The sequence below is a fragment of the Helianthus annuus genome, chromosome 8, assembly GCF_002127325.2.
Source record: "Helianthus annuus cultivar XRQ/B chromosome 8, HanXRQr2.0-SUNRISE, whole genome shotgun sequence".
Lineage (NCBI taxonomy): Eukaryota > Viridiplantae > Streptophyta > Magnoliopsida > Asterales > Asteraceae > Helianthus > Helianthus annuus.
Genome location: NC_035440.2, coordinates 137,004,262 through 137,027,404, shown reverse-complemented (window position 1 = coordinate 137,027,404; position 23,143 = coordinate 137,004,262). Strand labels below are relative to the sequence as shown.

At 37.7% G+C, this 23,143-nt stretch overlaps 1 protein-coding gene across 1 annotated transcript; it reads left to right on the top strand.

Annotated features, from left to right (window-relative positions):
• The first annotated feature begins 1,344 nt into the window (after nucleotides 1-1,344).
• LOC110883586 (formin-like protein 20) lies at nucleotides 1,345-11,041 on the top strand. The gene is made up of 17 exons (XM_022131303.2): nucleotides 1,345-1,744; nucleotides 2,652-3,358; nucleotides 3,736-3,957; nucleotides 4,248-6,322; nucleotides 6,488-6,608; nucleotides 6,690-6,761; nucleotides 7,036-7,134; nucleotides 7,289-7,330; nucleotides 8,040-8,120; nucleotides 8,212-8,262; nucleotides 8,568-8,649; nucleotides 8,728-8,822; nucleotides 8,934-9,005; nucleotides 9,080-9,196; nucleotides 9,668-9,736; nucleotides 9,919-9,985; nucleotides 10,115-11,041. Exons 1-17 carry the CDS (start codon nucleotides 1,672-1,674, stop codon nucleotides 10,249-10,251), a joined length of 4,182 nt encoding a protein of 1,393 aa, XP_021986995.1. The 5' UTR covers nucleotides 1,345-1,671; the 3' UTR covers nucleotides 10,252-11,041.
• The last annotated feature ends 12,102 nt before the right edge of the window (nucleotides 11,042-23,143 follow it).

The window sequence follows — 23,143 nt, the reverse complement described above, 5'->3', positions numbered from 1 at the left end:
TTTTTGTAAAACGCAATGGCCAGAAAACACATAAAAATGTGTTTTACCTAAAACGCAATGCACCAAAAACACAAAAAAATGACTTATTTGTAAAACGCAATGGCCAGAATACACTTAAAATGTCTGTTTTCTAAAACGCAATGGACTGAAAACACATAAAAAAGTGTTTTACCTAAAACGCAATGCACCAAAAACACAAAGAAATGTCTTATATGTAAAACGCAATGGCCAGAAAACACTTAAAAATGACTCATTCTAAAACGCAATGGACTGAAAACACCTAAAAAATGTGTTTTACCTAAAACACAATGACTAAAAACACTTAAAAATGTGTTTTTTTCTAAAACGCAATAGCTGTCTGTCACTGTGAACTGTCTGTCACTGTGAACTGTCTTATTTCTAAAACGCAATGGACACATAAAACTGTCTGTCACTGTGAACTGTCTGAATTGTCTACGAATTACTGTCTTCGAAATGAGCTCAACCCCAGCCAGGGGCTCTGCCCCTTGGACCCCGCCAGGGGCTGCCGCCCCTGGGACCCCGCTACCGGGGGCTGCCGCCCCCGGACCCCCGCAAAGATCGTAAAACGCAATGACTAAATAAAAAACCCAGATCATGAAAATGAAATTAAAGAATTTCTTACATGGATCGAAGCCGATTTCTTCATCAATTGACGGAATTTGAATGATAGAAACACTTATCAACGCTCGAATCGAACGAATCGAGTGATTATCTCCAAAATCACCGGAAAAAAAATGATTTTTTTATGAAATTAAACTGGGTTTTCTTCAAAAAAAAAGCTGAAGAACACGTTGATCGGGTTCTGAATCATTGATTTGTGATGAAAATCGCACTATAATGTAGTGATTATTGAGATATAAAGTGAAGAAATAGTTGAAGATGGTGGATTTTGAAAATGATGGGTTTTTGAATTTACTGGGTTTTGAAAAAGGAAGAAGAAAGAGTTGGATTGACTAAAATACCCTTTCTCTTTATTTTAAAATTTGCCACATGTCATAATCCTATGGCTTCCTATCCTTCCTAGAGAAAATTAACTTCCTATTTGATCTTTACCCATATAATATAATCGAGTTTATAAGTTCTAATAAAAAGAATAAATACCTATTCAAACATTAAGATAAATAAACTATCTAAATAAATATCTGTTAGAACGTGTCCACCACTCTTAGACAACTTAATAAAAAAAATAATATATCATAGTATGTTAATAAGAATTTTTTTTTTTTTTTTTTATATTTGCAAAGAAAATATAACATGCAATAATCGGAAAAGCTGATCACTATTCTTCTTCCATTCCCCATTTGTTCGTCCATAATCTCATTCATTCGTGTGCAACAACAAATCGAACATTTCAATTGCAGTAACCAATTCAATATATCGCATTAATTGTATCTCACTCACACCACTTGAACGATCTCCCAAATTCAAATTATTACATAATAGTTTGCATGTGATTCACCATTTACGTGCAAATAATATTTCAGAAACCCTAACAATCTTGCAGTCACTTAACACGATCGACGTAAATCTGAATTATGTTACAGTTGTAATCGTTATGGAATTAATTGGTGCATGAAGTTTGGAAGCGATTTGATTTTCATGTTGTTGGAGAGGAGATATTGGGGAAATAGGGGGAATCGAGAGGGTTAAATGGCGTTGTTGAGACGGTTTTTCTATCGTAAGCCGCCCGATCACCTCCTTGAGATCACCGAGAGGGTTTTCAGTATGTATCCTACCTACACGTACACTTGTTGTTTATTTTTTGCTGGATTTTGTTTAGTGTATAGATAATGTGTGTGTTTTGATTTGCTGTTACTTTGATTTTGTGATGCTACATTAGGTAATTCTTAGTTCAGCTACCAATTATTTAGGTTTTAGGATGCAACAATAAAGACCCAAAACTGATGGCATTTATTGACAAGGGTGCTGCTATATGCACACCACCCCTACATAGGGCTTTTGCAGACCCCTACAATGTTACAATCTGTTAGTTTTGTATACTAGCAAAGGTATATGGCGAAGCTTGAGACTATTTTGGCTCTTGTGAACCTGGATTCTGAAATACTTATCAGACTTGAGGTGATAAAAGGATTATCTGGAAATATGGGACTCTAGTGTTGTTTATTTTCTATGTCCATGAAGATTTTGATAAGTTGGCCATCTTAACTTTTAACATAGTCATTATCAAATTCCTAAATGACTTTTGATATTCTATATTTGTAAACACTCTTGACACCTCAGGTGTTGATGATAGATAAGTTGCACAAGGAATATGAATAATCCCAAAAGTTAACAACCTATCTTAACTTTCATATTCTCATGTAGCAAATTTCTAGATGACTTTTTTTTGGTCTAACCATTGGTTTCTTGAATAATCATAAGCTGGCAAGCACTCAAACATTGAATAATTTGATTGTTACAACTTCAAACGACATCGAAACACCATCTTATTAGCGTGTGTATTTTAGGATAGATTTTATGGTATTATTCAGTAATCTTTACATCTTCTATTGCCTGTTTTGTAACACAACTGATTATGTTATTCAGTATCACATATTCACTTTCAAAACGCACATCCAAACACCCCCTTATGTTCTATCGCCTAACTTCTCTTTTCGTTTATATTACAGTCTTCGATTGCTGCTTCTCAACTAATGTGCTGGAAGCAGATGCATACAAAATCTATATGGGTGGCATTGTAACTCAGCTTCAAGAATACTATCCTGATTCTTCTTTCATGGTTTTTAACTTCAAAGAAAGTCAAGACAAAAAGACCCAAATTTCTTCTATATTATCTGAATATGATATGAAAGTCATGGAGTACCCTTGGCAATATGAAGGGTGTCCCATGTTACCATTAGAAGTTGTCAATCTTTTTTTGCAGTCCTGTGATAGCTGGATATCACTTGCGGACAAAAAAAACGTACTTTTAATGCACTGTGAACGAGGAGGGTGGCCGGCACTCGCCTTTATGCTTGCCGGGCTTCTTTTATTTAGAAAACAATATACGGGTGAACAAAAAACACTTGAAATGGTATATAAACAAGCTCCACGCGAGCTTCTTTATATTTTGACGCCTTTAAATCCTCAACCGTCACAGCTGAGGTATCTTCAGTACATCACCAAGAAAAATTTAGGGATTGACTGGCCACCCAAAGAAGCACCATTAGCTTTGGATTGTGTTATACTTCGCATCCTTCCTTTAGTTGGTGGAAAGGGTTGCCGGCCCGTTATCCGTATATATGGTCATGACCCCTTTTCAACAGCACCTAATAAAAGCTGTAAGCTTTTATTTTCAACCTCAAATGCCAAGAATCATGGTCGCTATTATCGAATGGTAAACTTATCTGCTTCCATGTTAATGAAAACTAGAAATGTCAAAACGAGCAAGTTGGATAACAGGTCAAAACGCAAACTTTTGTACGTGTTGGGTTGACCAAAACACTTTTTGTTCCAGAACCTTTTTGGTGCAAAAGTTATGTTATTTTTATAATAATATTATTTTTTTTTATTAAAGACAACACTTTGGACAACTCTAGACATTCAACCCATTTGACCTGTTTCCTATTAAGCATTTTTGTTTACTTGTTAGGTACATTATATATATAACTTGAATCGACCCATTCAAAAGTAGGGTCGAAATTCCCACATGTAATGAAAACGTATGGAAGCATAACTTGCTCTGTAATATAATTATGTAGCTTATGATTGCAGGACGAATGCCAGCTGGCGAAAATAGATGTTCATTTTCGTGTTCAAGGGGATATTGTTCTTGAATGCATTCATTTAGATGATGATAATGTAAAGGAGGATATGTTGTTCAGAGTAGTGTTCCATACGGCTTTTATCCGAGGGTATGTATTGATGGTGGGTCGTGATGAAGTTGATCTTATGTGGGATGCCCGGGATCAGATGCCAAAAGACTTCAAGGCGGAGGTAAGCCCTTGACTTTGACTTTTCTATGCCGGAGTTAGAGGTGGCAATCTTGACCCATTTACTAAATAATGAGTCGATTTAAATAAAAAAAAAAAAAAAACATTTAGCTAACAGGTATTGCGTTGTATAGGTTGAAAATCATCAAAAGGGTATTATTAATGCATACTAATTATTTACAAACGTACTAGAACACGTATTGCGGGCCAAGCTGACCTGCACATCTTGCTACCTCTATACCGGAAACGTCTTAATGACCACATAAGTTAAATGAATACTCATATCTGTGTCAGGTACTTTTTGTGGATGCTGATCCTCTACCATCTATTATCACCAAAGACCGAGTATCTTCTGATGGCAGTGAGACAACTGGCAGTGGTTCGGCTGATGAGTTCTTTGAGGTTGAAGAAATTTTCAGTAATGCGGTTGACTTTCATGATTCTAAAATGGACCATACAGATTTATTTGAAGACAACATTCCAGGATTTGAAGCAGGACTACATTCATCTCAACATTATGTTGAGGTTGACCCGAGTCTGCAATTGAAGGAAGATGTTAACATAAAAAATACAATAGTCGAAAACATTGATGTGAAGCCTGCAATAGTCACAGATGTTGATTTGAAGGCTACGGCGATCAAAGAGGGTGATATGAAGTCTAAAATAGTCAAAGACGTTGATTTGAAATCTACAAAGGCGGATATGGGTGACTCTGATAAGGTGGCTAGCTCAGAAGTGAAAACACATGATTTAGTTGAGGAAATGAAAATTATCAAAGATAAAGAAGAGAATCAAAGGGCGAAGAAGGTGGAGCCCACTTGTCGAAAAATTTCTAAAAAAGAAATTCCGACAGGTGTAAGACAGGCAAAACCAAATGCTGTCTCACGGTGGATTCCGTCTAATAAAGGGTCGTTCATGAATTCAATGCATGTGTATTATCCATATTCTAGACATATGAGTGCACCACCTATGTTGACACCAGGGAAGGATTCTCAGTTAGTAGATAAGAAGAAAGGATCAAAGAAACAAGCTTCTTGTCCACCGTCTTTAGATGTGAAACGAGTTACAAAAACTTCAGATGGATCACTTGAATTGCCAAAACGTTTGAAGAAATTGGAATTTAAATCAGCGGTACCCACTTCAGAACTACTGCCACCGTCGCCTCTACCTCCAGGTTCTTTGTCCAACCTCTCACAACTAGCATTAGCCTCTACGCAGTATGACATTGGGGATACATTCTTACCACCATTGGCGACAAGGGATGGGAGTCCAGCAATATCCTTGTCACAAGCTCCACCGCTCCCGCCTCCTGCCTCCCATTCACTTGGTGATGGTCGTCAACCCTCGGAGTCTGTATGTCAAACTACGTCTCCACCTTTGCCACCTCGAGTGGATGAAGCCACATCTACTCTACGCTCATCTTCACCTACACCACATGGACCCCAATCTCTACCTTCCATGCAAGTTGCTCCATCTTTGCCAGATCTACCTTCAACGTATGAAGCTCCTACTCCATCCAAAATATCCACTCCTTTTATGCAAGGTGCTCCGGCTCCACCACCGCCTCCTCCGCCACCTTCAGTCTATGGAACTCCATGTCCGTCACCACCTCCACCACTAGCCTCTATGCATGAAGCCTCCCCTCCTTTAAGTAGTGGACACGTTGCTATCTCACTCGTAGTCCCTAGTGCACCACCTCCTCCTCCACCTATGCAGGCAGTACCACCTCCATTGGGTGGTGATGTATCTATACCTGTACCTCCTCCACCACCTGGTGGGGCACCTCCACCTCCTCTGCCGCCTGGAGGAGCCCCTCCACCTCCCCCATTGCCTGGAGGGGCACCTCCACCTCCCCCATTACGTGGAGGGCCACCTCCACCTCCCCCGCCACCTGGAGGAGCACCTCCACCTCCCCCGTTACCTGGGGGGGTACCTCCACCTCCTCCGCCACCTGGAGGAGCCCCTCCCCCTCCCCCATTGCCTGGAGGGGCACCTCCGCCTCCCCCGTTACCTGGAGGGGCACCTCCGCCTCCCCCGTTACCTGGAGGGGCACCTCCACCTCCCCCGCCACCTGGAGGAGCACCTCCGCCTCCCCCGTTACCTGGAGGGGCACCTCCACCTCCCCCACCACCCGGGGGAGCAAGGGGACCACCACCACCACCAGGAGCACCTGGACCCCCACCACCACCTGGAGCACCCGGACCTCCAGGCGGACCTCCACCTCCACCTGGCCGACTAGGTGGTGGCCTCGGTAGAGGGCGTGGACGTGGAGGACCTGCAGTGAAGAAATCAAACCTAAAGCCATTGCACTGGAACAAGGTTGCAAGGGCTTTACAAGGAAGCTTGTGGGCGGAACTTCAAGGACAATGGTAACCCGGCCTCATTCTTCTTTTGGTTTGTATATGTTGTCGCTTCATTCTTTTTTTGTAAAGTTAACTCAATCTTTCTTATCAAAATATTTTATTCTATGTTTTAACGTGTATATGCATGCATGCATTTATTCTAAGGATTAATGTCATGCTATTGTATTGTAGTGCGCCAGATTTTGATATATCAGAACTTGAGACACTTTTCTCTAACATAGCCCCGAAAAAAGCTGCTCCTAAAGCGGCTGATAAGAAGGCTACCAGTTCAAAACCGGAAAAAGTTCAACTGGTAATGCCATGTAATTAAATCGAGTAGCTTGTCCTTATAAAAAGTGCTAGTAATTATTTCAATGGCATTCTTGTTTTCTAGATTGATCTGAGGAGGGCTTATAACACAGAAATCATGCTTACAAAGGTTAAAATGCCTCTTCCTGATATGGTGGTAAGTGCAGATATCATCTTGATCTAATTGGCTTTGTAAGTATATACTTGAGGGGTGTTTGGATTTGTGTTTTGAAGCTAATTAATTATTAGATTAAAGTTTGGATAGAGATATTCTATTTCTGATCATCTGATGATTAGTTAGGGCCGGGTTAAATATCAGTTTCTTCATATATCTAGCTGAAGACAAAACATACCTATCTACTCATTTGGTTACATGCGATCCTCCCTCGAGAAAATGACAAAAATAATTACCTTTTCTCTGTCATCTGCAGGATGCAGTTTTAGCTATGGATGACACACTTTTAGATGTTGATCAAGTAGAAAATATTCTTAAATTCTGTCCTACAAAAGAAGAAATGGAACAACTGAAGGTGAAGCCACAATTTACTAGTTGCATTTTCTTGGTATCTGACTATTTAAAAAAAAAGTTTTTTTTTTTTTTTTTTTTTTTAAAATACTAGACTTGAACCTTTCTTTTCTTGATTATCCATTCAAGTATTGATCTTATGCACTGTGACTGTTCAGAATTATACAGGTGACATAGATAGATTGGGCAAGTGTGAACATGTAAGTACCAAGATCATACATAATACATTTGTTTTTCTTATACTTATCCATCCATGTATGAACAACTTATCTTATTTCCAACATGGGGTGTTGTAAGAATTAAACATTTTCAATCTACTCAGAAAGGATTCATATTTGTTTTAGTGAATCACAAAAAGTGGTCCCTTGCTTTATAAAATTCTGTCATTGTTTGATTTGACCTTCTAAGTTTCGTTAGCGTAAATTAGGGGTGTGAAAGAGGTCATGTTCGCGGGTTAGCAGATCAAACCCGCGAACCCGAACATGATACTAACAAGGAAACTGTGTCTGGTACATGAACCATGAACCAAAACACGTCACGAATTTTTGTGGGTTAACATGTACACAGCCCCTTTAACCCGGAAATTTTATTTACTCGAAAGTTATCATATTGTAACAAAAATTACTAATATGTAAAAATTAATTACGCTTAAACAATAAAACAAGATGTTCATATCTCTTATATCTTTTAAATTAATTACCCAATGAATTTAAGTTATGACATAAAAAATCTTTTAAAATGTTACAAAATAAACATTTGAACGTGTGAACCAAAATCTGTTTAGAATAAACCCAAGCTCGCTAATTTCGTGTTACATTAGTGTCGTGTCAAAAATTCAGACCGCTAGCATTACTTAAATGATGAATTATCTAATGTTTTTGGGTGCTCAAGAATTTAACTATTGTGCAGTTTTTTCTGGAGCTAATGAAGGTGCCACGTATGGAGTCGAAATTAAACGCTTTTTTGTTCAAAATTCAGTTCAAAGCTCAGGTTTGTGGTTATGGATTGAATTGAATACCTGCTAATCCTACATGTCCTTATCTTCGTTTCTTTCATCATCTCATATTTTCCTTTCTTTCAGCTTGCAGATTTTAAAAAGAGTTTAGACATAGTAAACTCTGCATGTGACGAGGTGATCCATTATTATAAATGCAATGAGTTGGAAATTTCGACCCGTTCGGGTTGATTTTGGTTATCCTTAGCGGGTCTAATTCTTTAACGGGATTGATTGCTTTATTAAAAAAAAAATGTTTCACTGTTTTTGTAATAGCACAGTTTCTTGAATCACATTTAGTGCATTGATTAATAATAAATTACAATATTTTTATATGAACCCGTTATTCAACCCGCCCGCCCTGTCCATTTTGCCACCTCTGGCTCTCTGTTGTTTATGTTAATTTATAATTATGTAATCTTGTTCCGTTGTTGGTTTATTAGGTCCGGAAGTCCCACAAATTTAAGGAAATCGTTAAGAGAATTTTATATCTGGGGAATACATTAAATCAAGGAACCGCTAGAGGTAATAAATAACATCACTAACCGTGCGTTAAGAAAAATATCATTGATATCTATTTGCATGTTTCTTCATGTTACCCAGGTGCTGCAGTCGGTTTCAAGTTGGATAGTCTTTTAAAACTGACAGATACACGAGCTTCAAACAGCAGGATGACTTTAATGCATTATCTCTGCAAGGTACAACAAGCGTTAACACTTATACTGCAATATAACAATAAGAAACGGTTGAACCAGTCTCGCTATTATTGCGTTAAATGCTGACGTGGCTTCATTTATTTTTATCTATAGGTTCTTGCCTCCAAATCACCGACGCTTTTAGATTTCCATGAGGATCTTGTTAGCCTAGAAGCTGCAACAAAGGTTTGAATTAAATAAAAAAACAACAACGTATAGATTATTGTAAGCAGTTTACTAATCAAAAGCTTAACTTGCAGATACAATTGAAAACTTTAGCGGAAGAAATGCAAGCGCTTACCACCGGGCTGAAAAAAGTGAAACAAGAACTAGATGCATCTGCAAATGATGGTCCAATATCTGAAGGTTTTCACAAGGTAGGTAAACATAGTATGGAATTTAACGGGTTAAGATCGGCCGGTCAGGGTGGCCTGACCCATAAAACACTTTTTGTCCATTTCATACACTGATTAGCGCGCTAATCTGATTACAAATAGAAAATTATTATAATTAAATAAATAATAATCAGAAATCTTTGAATAAAAAACATTTAGGAGGTTATATGCATTAAAATTAGACTCTGGGCACTTTTAACCCGTTCGGCCCATTGACCCGTTTCCCATTTAGCTTAGTGTTTTGTTGACTTGGCCCATTTAAGACAAACCATAACCAAGTTGACCCAAATGGGGCCAAAATTGCGGACTCTGACTAAATTCTACAAAGTGTACTGAAAAGCCGTAAGTAGATTAAGATTCAGGACTATACATTCTGATTATAATAAAAAGGCATGTTTTTTTTTGCTTAATTTGGAACTAAAAATTCTGATTAAGGTTTTCTCATATTGTTAGACATTGAAGGAGTTCGTTGACAATTCTGAGGCGGAGGTGACGAATGTAACAAATTACTATACCGTTGTGGTAAATTCTTATTAACTCGGTTATTAGTTTAAGGCAATTTTCTTGCAAAAGAACATTCCTCTAGTCAATTTCCGTTAACGGAAAATACTTTCAACTGGCCTTTATTTCATTAAAAACATGTAACATAGTCCTTCCTTCCTTCCTTGAAATAAAGTTGTTTTTTTTCCATTAAAATGTTACAGGGTAGAAATGCTGATGCATTGGCCCTATATTTTGGTGAAGACCCTAGTCGTTGCCCTTTCGAACAAGGTAAATCATATTTGGTACATCAACTAGTTATCAAAAAATCTAAAAACCGACTGTCCTAACCCACAAGCGGTCATGTTACCCAACCGGTCAACCCGACCCATTTTCATTGTTTGTTTATTGGTTGTGCAGCTACTCTAACCCTTTTCAACTTTGTGAGACTGTTTAATAAATGCCATGAGGAGAACCTTAAACAGGCTGAACTTGAAAGAAAGAAAGCCGAAAAGGAGGCTCAAATGGAGAAAGCAGGTGCAAAAAAAAGCGGTTGAGAAGTAAACAAACAACGCGCGTAAAAAAATATGGATTTCACTGGTTCCTTATGCAAAAAGACAACCTGTCTAGTCAATGAAGAATTTGCAAGCCTGCTGCCAACCTGACCAGAAACCGAAATGCAACTGACGATGATGATGAAAAAAGTCAAACTGTCTGGTCAATTAGGATTTTACGGGTTCTTCATAACAGGCTTGCAAAACTCCTGCAAATAGTTGTGCTGTAAATACGTATGCAGGGCACCGAGACGAAGGCACTGTTCCAACATTGTAGATTATATGAGGGATCAAGATTATAACCTTCATGAAACCATAGTTGTATGTGTTCTCAGGAAGCACACATACCCCATCTGGCCATAAATAGTGGTTTCGGTTGGCTGCTCGTGGGGCCCAGATCAGGATCCGAGCCATGACAGTGTATAGTATAACCTTATACAGATTTCTAACGACCAACTTACCCGTATACGTTTACTCATCATTGTATCATACCACATTCTGGTTGTTCGTTTGGTTCCCTCTAATTAAACGAGTTTTTAATGGGGTATCGAACGGGTGACAGGAATTTGATGTATATAAAACTTAAAATGGGATATAAAATAGGAAGTACTGATTGTAATTGTTGTACCCATAAGATGTAGGTTGCAGTTAAAAAAACAAGGAATTTGTTGCTTCTCCTTTTATTTTGAGTGAGATTTTGGTTGAGGATTATGATTATATATTCTTTTTCTAGCGTTTGTGTACTACATTGTAACATAATGTTGCATAAATGAACTAAAATGATTTGTTTTCATTACTTGACATCCTTGTGTATGTAACATATGTATGCATTTAAGTACCAAATTCTTAATGCATGATGGAACCTCGCTTATTTCTTTGTGTTTATTTATAAATCTTTAATATTTCTTGAATTATTAGGGCCCTGAATGTGCAAGTGTGCTACAAAAATAACCAAGATGCAAACAAGGAAAATCATGTAAATACATGAAAAAAAAACAAACAAATAAATCTATTGTTCTTGAGAAAACTTGAATTTATGGAATAGTTCAAGTGAGATGTGACATATGACAAACAACGGCCGACCCAGAAATTTTTTCCAGGAGGTGGGGAATGTTTTTAAGGGTTTTAGACTCCTAGCTATAAAAAAATGGTTCTTAGCGGGTCGGATCGGGTCATGTAAAACAAAAAAACATCAAACTAAAATTTAAATATTTATCGGAAGCACATCAAAATGTCAAACATCATTACAAACATATTTAAAATTGAGCCCTATGGGTTTTCTATGGGTTTTTACAAACATATAAAGAATCATCAACCATAGTCTATAATTTTCAATTTTAAGTTTCAAACATTCAAGCCTTAGTTTTAAATGTTGATTATTTGTAGCTAATCATTTAAACAAACAAAGCTTTAAATAAAACTACAAAATCATTAACTAGAATTCTAGAACAACAAAAAATACATCAAAAAACATAAAAAGATCAAACTCTTATACATCTATATTTCTGCTAATCATCACACAAAACAACAAAAAATACAATCAATAAAGAAACCATGCCCGTTCTATATGAGAATTCTGGCGAAATAATGGTCAGTTCCGGCCGGAATTTTGGTTTTTCCGGCAAATAATGGGTCTGGTCGAGCATAGTGCATCGATGTTAGGGATTTTGTGGGGCGGGAGATTGGGAGAATGGAATTGGAATGGTTAGATAGGTTTGAGTTATTTTAGTTAGTTCAAATTTCTTTGGGTTGTGTTTGGGTTAATAAAAATGGATTGTAGGTTGGGCTTTGATAGTTTAATTTGGTTAAGTGAAAAAGTCGTTAAAGAGTAATTATATAAATTGTGTTATATACTTAGAGTGGGAGTTGTGTGGAAAGTCTATTTTTCCTAAAAAGTCTAGGAAGCAATAGTATATTCACATGTGTCATGGATGTATTTTAACTAGAAGGGCAAACATGTAATGTCATATATTTATTTTACTTTTGGTAATTATCTCAAATAACTATTTTTTGCATGATCATATGTGTAACCGATTACATGCATGATTTTCAGGATTATAGTTTTTTTTTTGAATCCAAATCTATTCCAAATATCACGAACACGAAACACATATCTATATATTATAATTTCGATCATTCTATTCTTCACCAGCATTGTTCTTATTCAATATTATTTCAGTCTGAAAAATCATGGCTTCGAACACACTTGCTGATGGTGGAGATGGTAATTACAGTTACTTTTGTAGTTTTTTGTGTTGTTTATTATCATTTTTCTGCAAAATCGTCAGTTTGTTCTTGATGCTGTGTTTTAATAGCCAGAGGGGTTGAGGTTTTAGTGTTCAGTGATTCTATAAGGTGACCGATGTTTTTGTAATCTGTAGATTAATTTTTTTTCTTAAGATATTTCATGGTGTGTTTTAAAATCCATATTTGTAATTTATGTGCCAAACCACCATCTTTGTTATTGGTGTTGTGTTTTAACAGTCATACAGGTTCAGGTTTTTTGTGTTTTAACAGTAATGTGTTTTACCAGTTATGTGTTTTAACAGATCGTGAGGTTGTAGTCAACGGTTTTTATAATTTCATTGAATGGTGTGTTTAAATAGTAATGTGTTTTAACAGTTATTGAGGTTGAAGTCAATGGTTTTTATAGTTCCATATTGAATGTTGTGTTTTAACAATAATGTGTTTTACCAGTTATGTGTTCTGTTATAGTTTCTTCTTGAATGATGTGTTTTAACAGTAATGTGTTTTACCAGTTATGTGTATCAACAGATGTTGAGGTTGTGCCAAATCATCATCTTGTTATTGGTGTTGTGTTTTAACAGTCATACAGGTTCAGGTTTTTTGTGTTTATTGATTCACATAAGTGGGCTGATGGTTTGTAGTCTGAAGGTCACCCTTGTAACAACTGCCACTAAAATCAATAATTAGGACAATAATTAGTCAATAAGAAAATCCTAATTGAGACACCCAAGTAATTCTGCACTAGCCCTAAAATTTTCAGAATGATCGGATCAGGATCAGGGCCCCTAAAACTCGAGGGGGGCAAACCCTAGTCTAATATTTATCTAAAATAAACGTTGCATAAATCTGATTTGTTGAAAAGTTGAGTCACCCAAGCTACAACCGAGTCTAGGCAGCCTATGAATTAGACTGCTTAGCTTACGGACCGTAAAGGTTCGGGCTTACGGTCCGTAAGGGAGTCCCAAAACTTGCTATAAATAGCCGACATTGGCACTCACCTGTAGAAGTTAAAACGACGTAAATAGCTGCTGTAGACGTCGAGTTATAGCTGTTATATCACAATTAAACACACACGATCACGAGGTGCTGCCGCAATCAGGGTAATAACTCGATCGCTATTACGATTCAACGTCCGATCGATTATAACTATCCAACGATTGTCCGAGTGCTGCTCAAATTGAGCTTGTACTTTATTATTCATTGTGATTTCAACTTGAATGTTTGAGTGCTGTTCAATTCGGACTATGCTCTGTCATTCGTTGTGAATCCATTGAATTGTTAAGTATCGCACTTGATAATAGCTGTGAGGGTTTAATCTCGTGAATTGACGTAACTGCTGAATTAGTTACTAATCCTGTTTGTGTGTGCATTGTTATTTAAATTAGGTTAAAAGGCTAATCAGTAAAGCTTATACTCTGCTCGTAAATCTGCAAAGTGAGTCATTCCTCTTTTATAAACTCTTTTCTCACAGTTTGTGAGTCAACTATTTTACAAAACTCCAAATTATTTTCAAAGGTTATAATTACAGGGATTAAGTCTATGTAATCACCAAATTACAGCCGGTATGTGGGGTTTTGTATACATTACTTGTTTCCCGTCACACTTGGACAAACGGGTGGCCAAGGGGTGATCTGACCACAGTCACAGACACCATTGGACAAATGGGCTAGCCAATGGATGGTCGAGTGACAAGTACTGTGGGTAGTTGGTTTGATATCAGAAACATTGTAATTCCCCTTAATACTGTAGATTATAACAAATGTGTCGTTTTCAGTAAAATAAATGATTCACTCAGTATTTCCCCGCTGACAAAACCTTTTTCAAACATGTTTCAGGTGATCTGGTATGAGCAAAGAAAAGTGCCGTGGAGCACTCCCAGCTTAGAAAAGTGGCTCAGTGTAAATAAATAAATGAACATGTTTTGAAAATAAAGATTTCCCTAAGAAATCACATTATTGTAAATTTCGGGAATTTATCCCTAAATTATGAAACGGGCAGTTTAAATTATTGAAAGACCTATTTTAAAAAGACTTCCGCTGTCGCCTAAATTAAAAACCACGGGATTCCTGTTCCACGGCTCCTGAAACGGGTCAAACCGGGTCGGGGGCCGTGACAGGAAAAGGTGGTATCAGAGCCACTGTTTTAAGCTTACTGATCAAGCTCACTATTTTTATTAGAAAAATTTTATTTGTCATTCTGTGAATATATGCTTATTAACTAATTAATTGTTAAAATTACAGTATGGGTAAACAAAAGATTACTGCTATCTATCGCAAATTAGATAGTACACCTAAAGAACAGGGAACCTCTTCCTCCAAATCTCCCACCAATTTAGAAGAGGGAATCTTTGTCCGTAAGGCAAATTATGAAAACCCACTTACACCGGAGAAAAGGAATTCGATCCTTAGAAAAGGTCAAGAGAAAAAGAAACCCCAAACCAAGAGAGTGAGGTTTAACCCGGAAATTCAGGAAATTAGCAGTAATCCACCAGGGGAAAATAATTTAGATGAAAAATGGGCAAATCTGTATCTGCTCGCTACTGTAGCAGAAAATGCAAATCTTTAAATTTTAAATCTAGAAATATTTACTTCCCAGTAAATAAATAAATAGATCTGAGTGTGTTCTGTTTGCTGTTATGTTGTACAAACTGGTGTGCAATAAAAATGTTTAATTGTTAAGCTTTGTTCCAAAGTTTTAACTTAACATTTTTGTGTATTTTGCATATATGCCGTACAGCATGAATGAGATGTCGGAAGCATTTCAGAACCTCAACCTCTATCCTGTGCCAATTGAAGTCTCCCACAACTTCACTGGTTACATTGCTGACATAGAGGAACCGCTAGAATTCCAAGCTCCACCGCTGGAAAAAGCAAAACCTAAAAAGAAGAGAAGATATGTAGGTTGGCGAAAGGTGCGCCGAAGGAAACCTAGGAGAATCCCTAAAATAGAAAACCCTGTGAGTGTGAGCAAAGGAAAAGAAATAGAAACCGGAGAAAGTTCCAAGCCAGCAGAAATAGGGATAGACCTAAAGCAAAAGGGAATAGAGATCGGAGAAAGCTCTAAACAGTCTGAGGAAATCACATTCCAGGACGAAATAGACCGCCTACTGGCTAATTGTGATATTTTAGAGCCTATCAATGATAATCTTTTCTCTTATCCTGCTACAGCTCAATTCCCAATAAACCTAGGACCAGCTATTCCAGACCCACTAGTTCACACCCGACCATTAGGCCAAATGGAGGAATGGTGGACCAATGACTGGCAATTCCAAAATATAGTTAATAGTCCCTATAGTTTTCTCCCACAGTTTGATCCAGAACCTGTCCCTAATCCGCCAATGAGCTATGAAAATTTAGCTGAGCTACGTCAGTTTGGTGAAGAGCTGATAGGCACCAGGAATAGGATCCGGGAAATGGGGGTGCAAATTTCTTGGAAGTACGACGAGAGGGAGCGTCGTTACTGAAACTGCCAGTGAACCAAAAGATAGGAGGGGTTTGGAGAAGTTTGTTTGTATTATAACTAAAATAGTAAAACTGATTCTGTAAAATGGGCAATAAAACACTGTAAGATAAAAAGTGTGTATTGAAGCAGGGATAATATATAAAACAAAACAGAAGTCGAGGCATCGACAATTTTGACTATGCTTGCATGTTATGTTGATCTATGTGATTATATGTGTATGTATCTGTGATTTTGGTATTAATAATTAGACACTAATAATTTCTATTAATACTAATTAGTAGATGGAAAACGCTAATAGTGAACCAGTTAATGAAGTAAATCAGTCCGAGCAAAATCAGGAAGATCAATATATAACTAGACAAGATATTGAACACTTTATTGCTCAAGGGATAGCCAATGCTATTCCAAAAATCGTGGCTGCTATTCAGAAACCTGCCGAACCACAATTAATTCCTAGTAAACGTATTCCGGAAGATAACGGCAGTAACAACATAAATGGAGGTGGCAATCATGACGATCATGATCCGCAACAGGCCCCACTCCCTAAGAGAAGGAAAGCTGCAACGCCTGGTTGCACTTACAAAGAATTTCTTGCCTGTAAACCCGCAGAATTTGTAGGTAATGAAGGGGCAACTGCAACACTGCGTTGGTTAGAGAAAACCGAGGCAGTAATTGCAATAAGTAAATGTGCTGAAGAAGATCAAGTGATGTATGCGTCAAACTTGTTCAAAGAAGGGGCGCTAGAATGGTGGAACACGGTGCTACAAGCAAAAGGAAGAAGGGTGGCCTATGCGATGAATTGAGAAGAATTTAAGAGTCTTGTCGAAAGAAAATTCTGTCCCGAATACGAGAAGGAACAAATGGCAAATAAGTTCCTGAGTCATCGTATGCTAGGTGTAGACTGTCGAGGACATACTTCGACATTCTTCGAATATGCGAGAGTGGTACCTTCCCTGGCTTCGCCAGAACCGGTACTTATTTCCCGTTATATTTGGGGATTAATTGGAGAAATCCGTAACATCGTTAAAGCTGCGAGACCACGCACGATTGACGATGCTGTGGAATTAGCTAATACCTTAACCGATGAACTAGTCCGCACCAGAGAAGAAGATCGCAAGAAGGAATTGGCCCAGAAGATTACCCAAGGATTTCGCGTGGGTAATAGTAACAATAAGTTCAAAAAGAGGGGAACAGGGCAATTCTTGTCACCTCCTTTCTGTAGAAATTGCAAAAAGAAACACTATGGACAGTGCAATATATTTTGCAACTTCTGCAAGGCGAAAGGACATCGGGAAGAAGACTGCAGAAGGAAAACAAGAGTCTGTTATAACTGCAGAGAAACCGGACATTTCCAGTCTGAATGTCCTAAGTTAGCTAAACCAGCAGACAGTAGAGCTAAAACAACTGAAGGAACTACTAAGAAAAATGCTCGCGCATTCCAGCTGACTACTCAAGAAGCCGAACTCATTCCAGACGTGATAGCGGGTACGTTCTTAGTGCATAACGTCTATGCAAAAGTATTATTTGATTCTGGTGCAAACCAAAGTTTCATTAATACTGCATTCTGTCAAGCTCTTAACTTACCTCTAAATACCCTTAGGTAGATCTTTACTGTTGAAACGGCAGATGGAAATTCTGTCAACATAGACAAGGTTTTGCAAGAAGTAAAGATAGAATTGTTAGGTCATAAGTTTTCTGCAAACCTTAGCCGGATTCGATGTGGTATTAGGAATGGATTGGTTAATAGCCAACCATGCTCGAATCCTGTGTGATAAGAATTCCGTAGAAATCCGTACCTCCACAGGAGAAGTAATTCTAATTATAGGAGATAGACCTCGAAAGCCACTAAAATTCATTTCAGTAATGAAATTAGCTAGTTATTCAAGGAAACAAGAAATGGTGTATATGATTTCTGTAATCATTAACACTAAAAGTAAAGAACTCCAGGACATCCCTATAGTTTCAGAATACCCAGATGTTTTTCCAGAAGAATTACCTGGTTTACCACCTGATAGGGAAGTAGAGTTTAGAATTCATTTGATTCCAGGTACTGCACCAATAGCTAAGACACCTTATCAATTAGCACCTACTGAAATGCTCGAATTGAAAAAGCAGATAGATGAATTACTAAGCAAAGGATTCATACAACCTAGTTCATCCCTTTGGGGTGTACCAGTGTTGTTTGTGAAAAAGAAAGATGGATCGATGAGAATGTGTATCGATTATAGGGAATTGAATAAGGTTACAATTAAGAATCGATACCCATTACCTAGGATTGATGATCTTTTTGATCAATTGCAAGGAGCTAGGTATTTCTCTAAGATAGACTTAAGATCTGGATATCACCAGTTGAAAGTGCAAGAGGAGGACATACCTAAAACTGCTTTCAGAACTAGGTATGGTCATTATGAGTTTACAGTCATGCCCTTTGGATTATCAAATGCTCCAGCCGCATTTATGGACATGATGAATAGAATCTGTAAACCATACTTGGATAAATTTGTAATCGTGTTCATTGACGATATACTTATTTATTCCAAAAGTCAGGAGGAACATTGTGAGCACTTGCATGCACTCTTAACTTTGTTAAGAAAGGAAAAGCTTTATGCCAAATTCTCGAAGTGTGAATTCTGGCTACAAGAAGTGCAATTTTTAGGTCATATGGTGAATCACGAAGGAATTCACGTAGATCCTGCTAAAATAGAAGCAATCACGAATTGGAAAGCTCCACGAACGGCTATGGAAGTTAGAAGTTTTCTAGGATTAGCTGGATATTATAGACGATTTATTAAAGATTTCTCTAGGATAGTTGTACCTTTAACTAAGCTAACCTGTAAAGCCGTTAAGTTTGAATGGGGATCTAGACAAGAGGAAGCTTTTAAGATTCTAAAGCACAAATTGACAAATGCTCCAATTTTAGCTTTACCCGAAGGAACCGATGATTTTGAAGTATACTGTGATGCTTCAAAATTAGGATATGGATGTGTGTTGATGCAACGCAAAAAGGTAATTGCGTATGCCTCTAGGCAATTGAAAAAGCACGAAGAAAATTATACGACTCATGACCTAGAACTAGGAGCTATAATTTTTTCTCTTAAAATTTGGAGACATTATCTGTATGGAAGTAAGTTTACTATCTATACGGACCATAAGAGTTTAAGGTATATATTTGGGCAAAAAGAGTTAAATATGAGGCAAAGAAGGTGGATGGAAATCTTAAGTGATTACGACTGTGATATTCAATATCACGAAGGAAAGGCAAACGTAGTCGCAGACGCCTTAAGTCGTAAATATCATGAAAAGCAAAAGCGAGTCTGTGCTCTTAGGTTAAATCTACAATTAGATTTAATGGAACAAATAAAGGAAGTTCAAGGAACGGCAATCAAGGATGATGCCGAAGGAATGAAAGGTTACCTAAAGGAATTAGAACAAGGAAAAGATGGAATTTGGAGATTCCACAAGAAACGAATTTGGGTACCTAAGCAAGGAAAATTAAGAAATAAGATTTTAGAAGAATCGCATAAATCTAGGTATACTGTACATCTAGGAAATAATAAGATGTACCAGGATTTAAGAAATAATTTTTGGTGGATAGGAATGAAAAAGGATATAGCCGAATACGTATCTAAGTGTTTAACCTGTTCGCAAGTTAAAGCTGAACATCAGAAACCTTCAGGACTACTACAACAGTTAGAAATGCCTGTATGGAAATGGGAACTCATAACAATGGATTTTATCACTAAGTTACCCAAAACCAGAAAAGGTAATGATGCTATTTGGGTAATTGTGGATCGATTAACCAAATCAGCTCATTTTCTACCAATAAAGGAAACCTTTAGCATGGAAAGGTTAGCCAAGTTGTATGTAGATGAAGTAGTATCCTTACATGGAGTCCTACTCTCCATTGTATCGGATAGAGATAGTCGTTTTACTTCCCGTTTCTGGACAAGTTTCCAAGAAGCAATGGGAACTCGACTTAATTTAAGTACTGCATATCATCCTCAAACGGACGGACAAAGTGAAAGGACGATACAAACCCTGGAAGACATGCTCCGAGCATGTGTAATTGACTTTGGTGGTAATTGGGATAGCCATTTACCATTAATTGAATTCTCATATAACAATAGTTATCATTCGAGCATCGAAGCTGCTCCATTCGAAGCACTGTATGGACGCAAGTGCAGAACTCCCGTTTGTTGGGCAGAGATAGGAGAAAGTCAGTTATCAGGTCCAGAGATTGTGCAAGAAACTACTGACAAGATATCGCAAATAAAGGAAAGACTGAAGACTGCTAGAGATCGTCAGAAGAGCTATGCAGACAATCGCCGCAAGCCGTTAGAATTCCAAGTCGGAGACAAAGTACTATTGAAAGTTTCTCCTTGGAAAGGAGTAGTACGATTTGGTAAGAAAGGAAAACTGAGTCCCAGATATGTTGGACCCTTCCCAGTGATCCAACGAATAGGACCAGTAGCTTATCGTTTACAACTACCAGAAGAATTAGCTGGAGTACATGATGTGTTTCATGTATCCAATCTCAAGAAATGTTTATCAGACGAATCCCTGGTAGTACCTCTTCAAGATATAGAGGTAAATGAAAAGCTGAAATTCGTAGAGAAACCCCTACAAATAGAAGATCGGAAGATTAAGTTTCTCAAACATAAACGACTGGTGTTGGTCAAAGTGAAATGGGAATCCAAGAGAGGACCAGAATATACTTGGGAACTGGAATCAGAGATGAAGCGAAAGTACCCTCATCTATTTTCAGTAAATCTCGAGGACGAGATTTTTCTCAAGGTGGGGAGGATGTAACAACTGCCACTAAAATCAATAATTAGGACAATAATTAGTCAATGAGAAAATCCTAATTGAGACACCCAAGTAATTCTGCACTAGCCCTAAAATTTTCAGAATGATCGGAATTAGGATCAGGGCCCCTAAAACTCGAGGGGGGCAAACCCTAGTCTAATATTTATCTAAAATAAACGTTGCATAAATCTGATTTGTTGAAAAGTTGAGTCACCCAAGCTACAACCGAGTCTAGGCAGCCTATGAATTAGACTGCTTAGCTTACGGACCGTAAAGGTTCGGGCTTACGGTCCGTAAGGGAGTCCCAAAACTTGCTATAAATAGCCGACATTGGCACTCACCTGTAGAAGTTAAAACAACGTAAATAGCTGCTGTAGACGCCGAGTTATAGCTGTTATATCACAATTAAACACACACGATCATGAGGTGCTGCCGCAATCAGGGTAATAACTCGATCGCTATTACGATTCAACGTCCGATCGATTATAACTATCCAACGATTGTCCGAGTGCTGCTCAAATTGAGCTTGTACTTTATTATTCATTGTGATTTCAACTTGAATGTTTGAGTGCTGTTCGAATTCGGACTATGCTCTGTCATTCGTTGTGAATCCATTGAATTGTTAAGTATCGCACTTGATAATAGCTGTGATGGTTTAATCTCGTGAATTGACGTAACTGCTGAATTAGTTACTAATCCTGTTTGTGTGTGCATTGTTATTTAAATTAGGTTAAAAGGCTAATCAGTAAAGCTTATACTCTGCTCGTAAATCTGCAAAGTGAGTCATTCCTCTTTTATAAACTCTTTTCTCACAGTTTGTGAGTCAACTATTTTACAAAACTCCAAATTATTTTCAAAGGTTATAATTACAGGGATTAAGTCTATGTAATCACCAAATTACAGCCGGTATGTGGGGTTTTGTATACATTACTTGTTTCCCGTCACACTTGGACAAACGGGTGGCCAAGGGGTGATCTGACCACAGTCACAGACACCATTGGACAAATGGGCTAGCCAATGGATGGTCGAGTGACAAGTACTGTGGGTAGTTGGTTTGATATCAGAAACATTGTAATTCCCCTTAATACTGTAGATTATAACAAATGTGTCGTTTTCAGTAAAATGAATGATTCACTCAGTATTTCCCCACTGACAAAACCTTTTTCAAACATGTTTCAGGTGATCTGGTATGAGCAAAGAAAAGTGTCGTGGAGCACTCCCAGCTTAGAAAAGTGGCTCAGTGTAAATAAATAAATGAACATGTTTTGAAAATAAAGATTTCCCTGAGAAATCACATTATTGTAAATTTTGGGAATTTATCCCTAAATTATGAAACGGGCAGTTTAAATTATTGAAAGATCCTGTTTTAAAAAGACTTCCGCTGTCGCCTAAATTAAAAACCACGGGATTCCTGTTCCGCGGCTCCTGAAACGGGTCAAACCGGGTCGGGGGCCGTGACAACCCTTTTCTTAGATATTGAATGGTGTGTTTTAACTTCCATATTTGTAGTTTTTTGTTATGTTTATTTCAACTCTTTCTGAGAAAACATCAGCTTGTTATATGTGATGTGTTTTAACAGTTATTGAGTTTGAAGTCAATGTTTTTTATAGTTTCACCTTGTATGATGTGTTTTAACAGTAATGTGTTTTATGCTCATTTTTTGTCATGTGTTGTAGATACACCTAATTACCAAATACGTGGTGTTGAACAAGTCTCTCCAAACACTGGAACAAAGAGATATATTCCAGATTCACCCTCTTCGTTGACGCCAGCAGAGGGCATGTTATTCGACACAGTTGATGACGCGTATAACTTTTATAAAACTTACGCAGAAGCGGGAGGTTGGACTGTAAGGAAGGGCACACAGCACGAGAACCGTGGTATTGTTATAAACAAGTACTTTTTTTGTTCAAAGGAGGGTCAAAAAGACTTTCGACCGGTCGATACTTTAGTCGAACAGCCGTCTGATAAGTGGGTACGTAGGGTACCATCCAAAAGGACCGGATGCCAAGCTGCGATCAGAATAAAGCTTACCGATGCTAAGAAGTATTTGCTGTATCATTTTACAGAGGCGCACAACCATGATTTTGTGCATGAAGAAGATTTACATCTTCTCAAGGAAAACAGGGGTATTAATCGTGCACACGAAGAGATGATAAACAAGATGTCACATCTCAACATTGGTCCTGTTCGTGCATTAAACATTATGAAGGAAGTGTATGGTGGGTTCGACAAAGTCGGTGCGACCAAAGTCGATTTTAAAAATTTCAAGAAAGAATTAAATCTTTTTATCGGAGAGTTTGATGCGGAAATGTTTATCAAGTGACTGATGAGGAAAAAGGATTTTTTACCGAACTTCTCTTGTGAATATGAAATGACA

Bases quoted from the DNA above. Each gene is read 5' to 3' on its own strand.
- LOC110883586 (XM_022131303.2), top strand. From the start codon at position 1,672: ATGGCGTTGTTGAGACGGTTTTTCTATCGTAAGCCGCCCGATCACCTC. The intron at 6,762-7,035 runs GTAAGTGCAGAT...TGTCATCTGCAG, and splicing joins TGCCTCTTCCTGATATGGTG to GATGCAGTTTTAGCTATGGA. The intron at 8,650-8,727 runs GTAATAAATAAC...CATGTTACCCAG, and splicing joins AAATCAAGGAACCGCTAGAG to GTGCTGCAGTCGGTTTCAAG.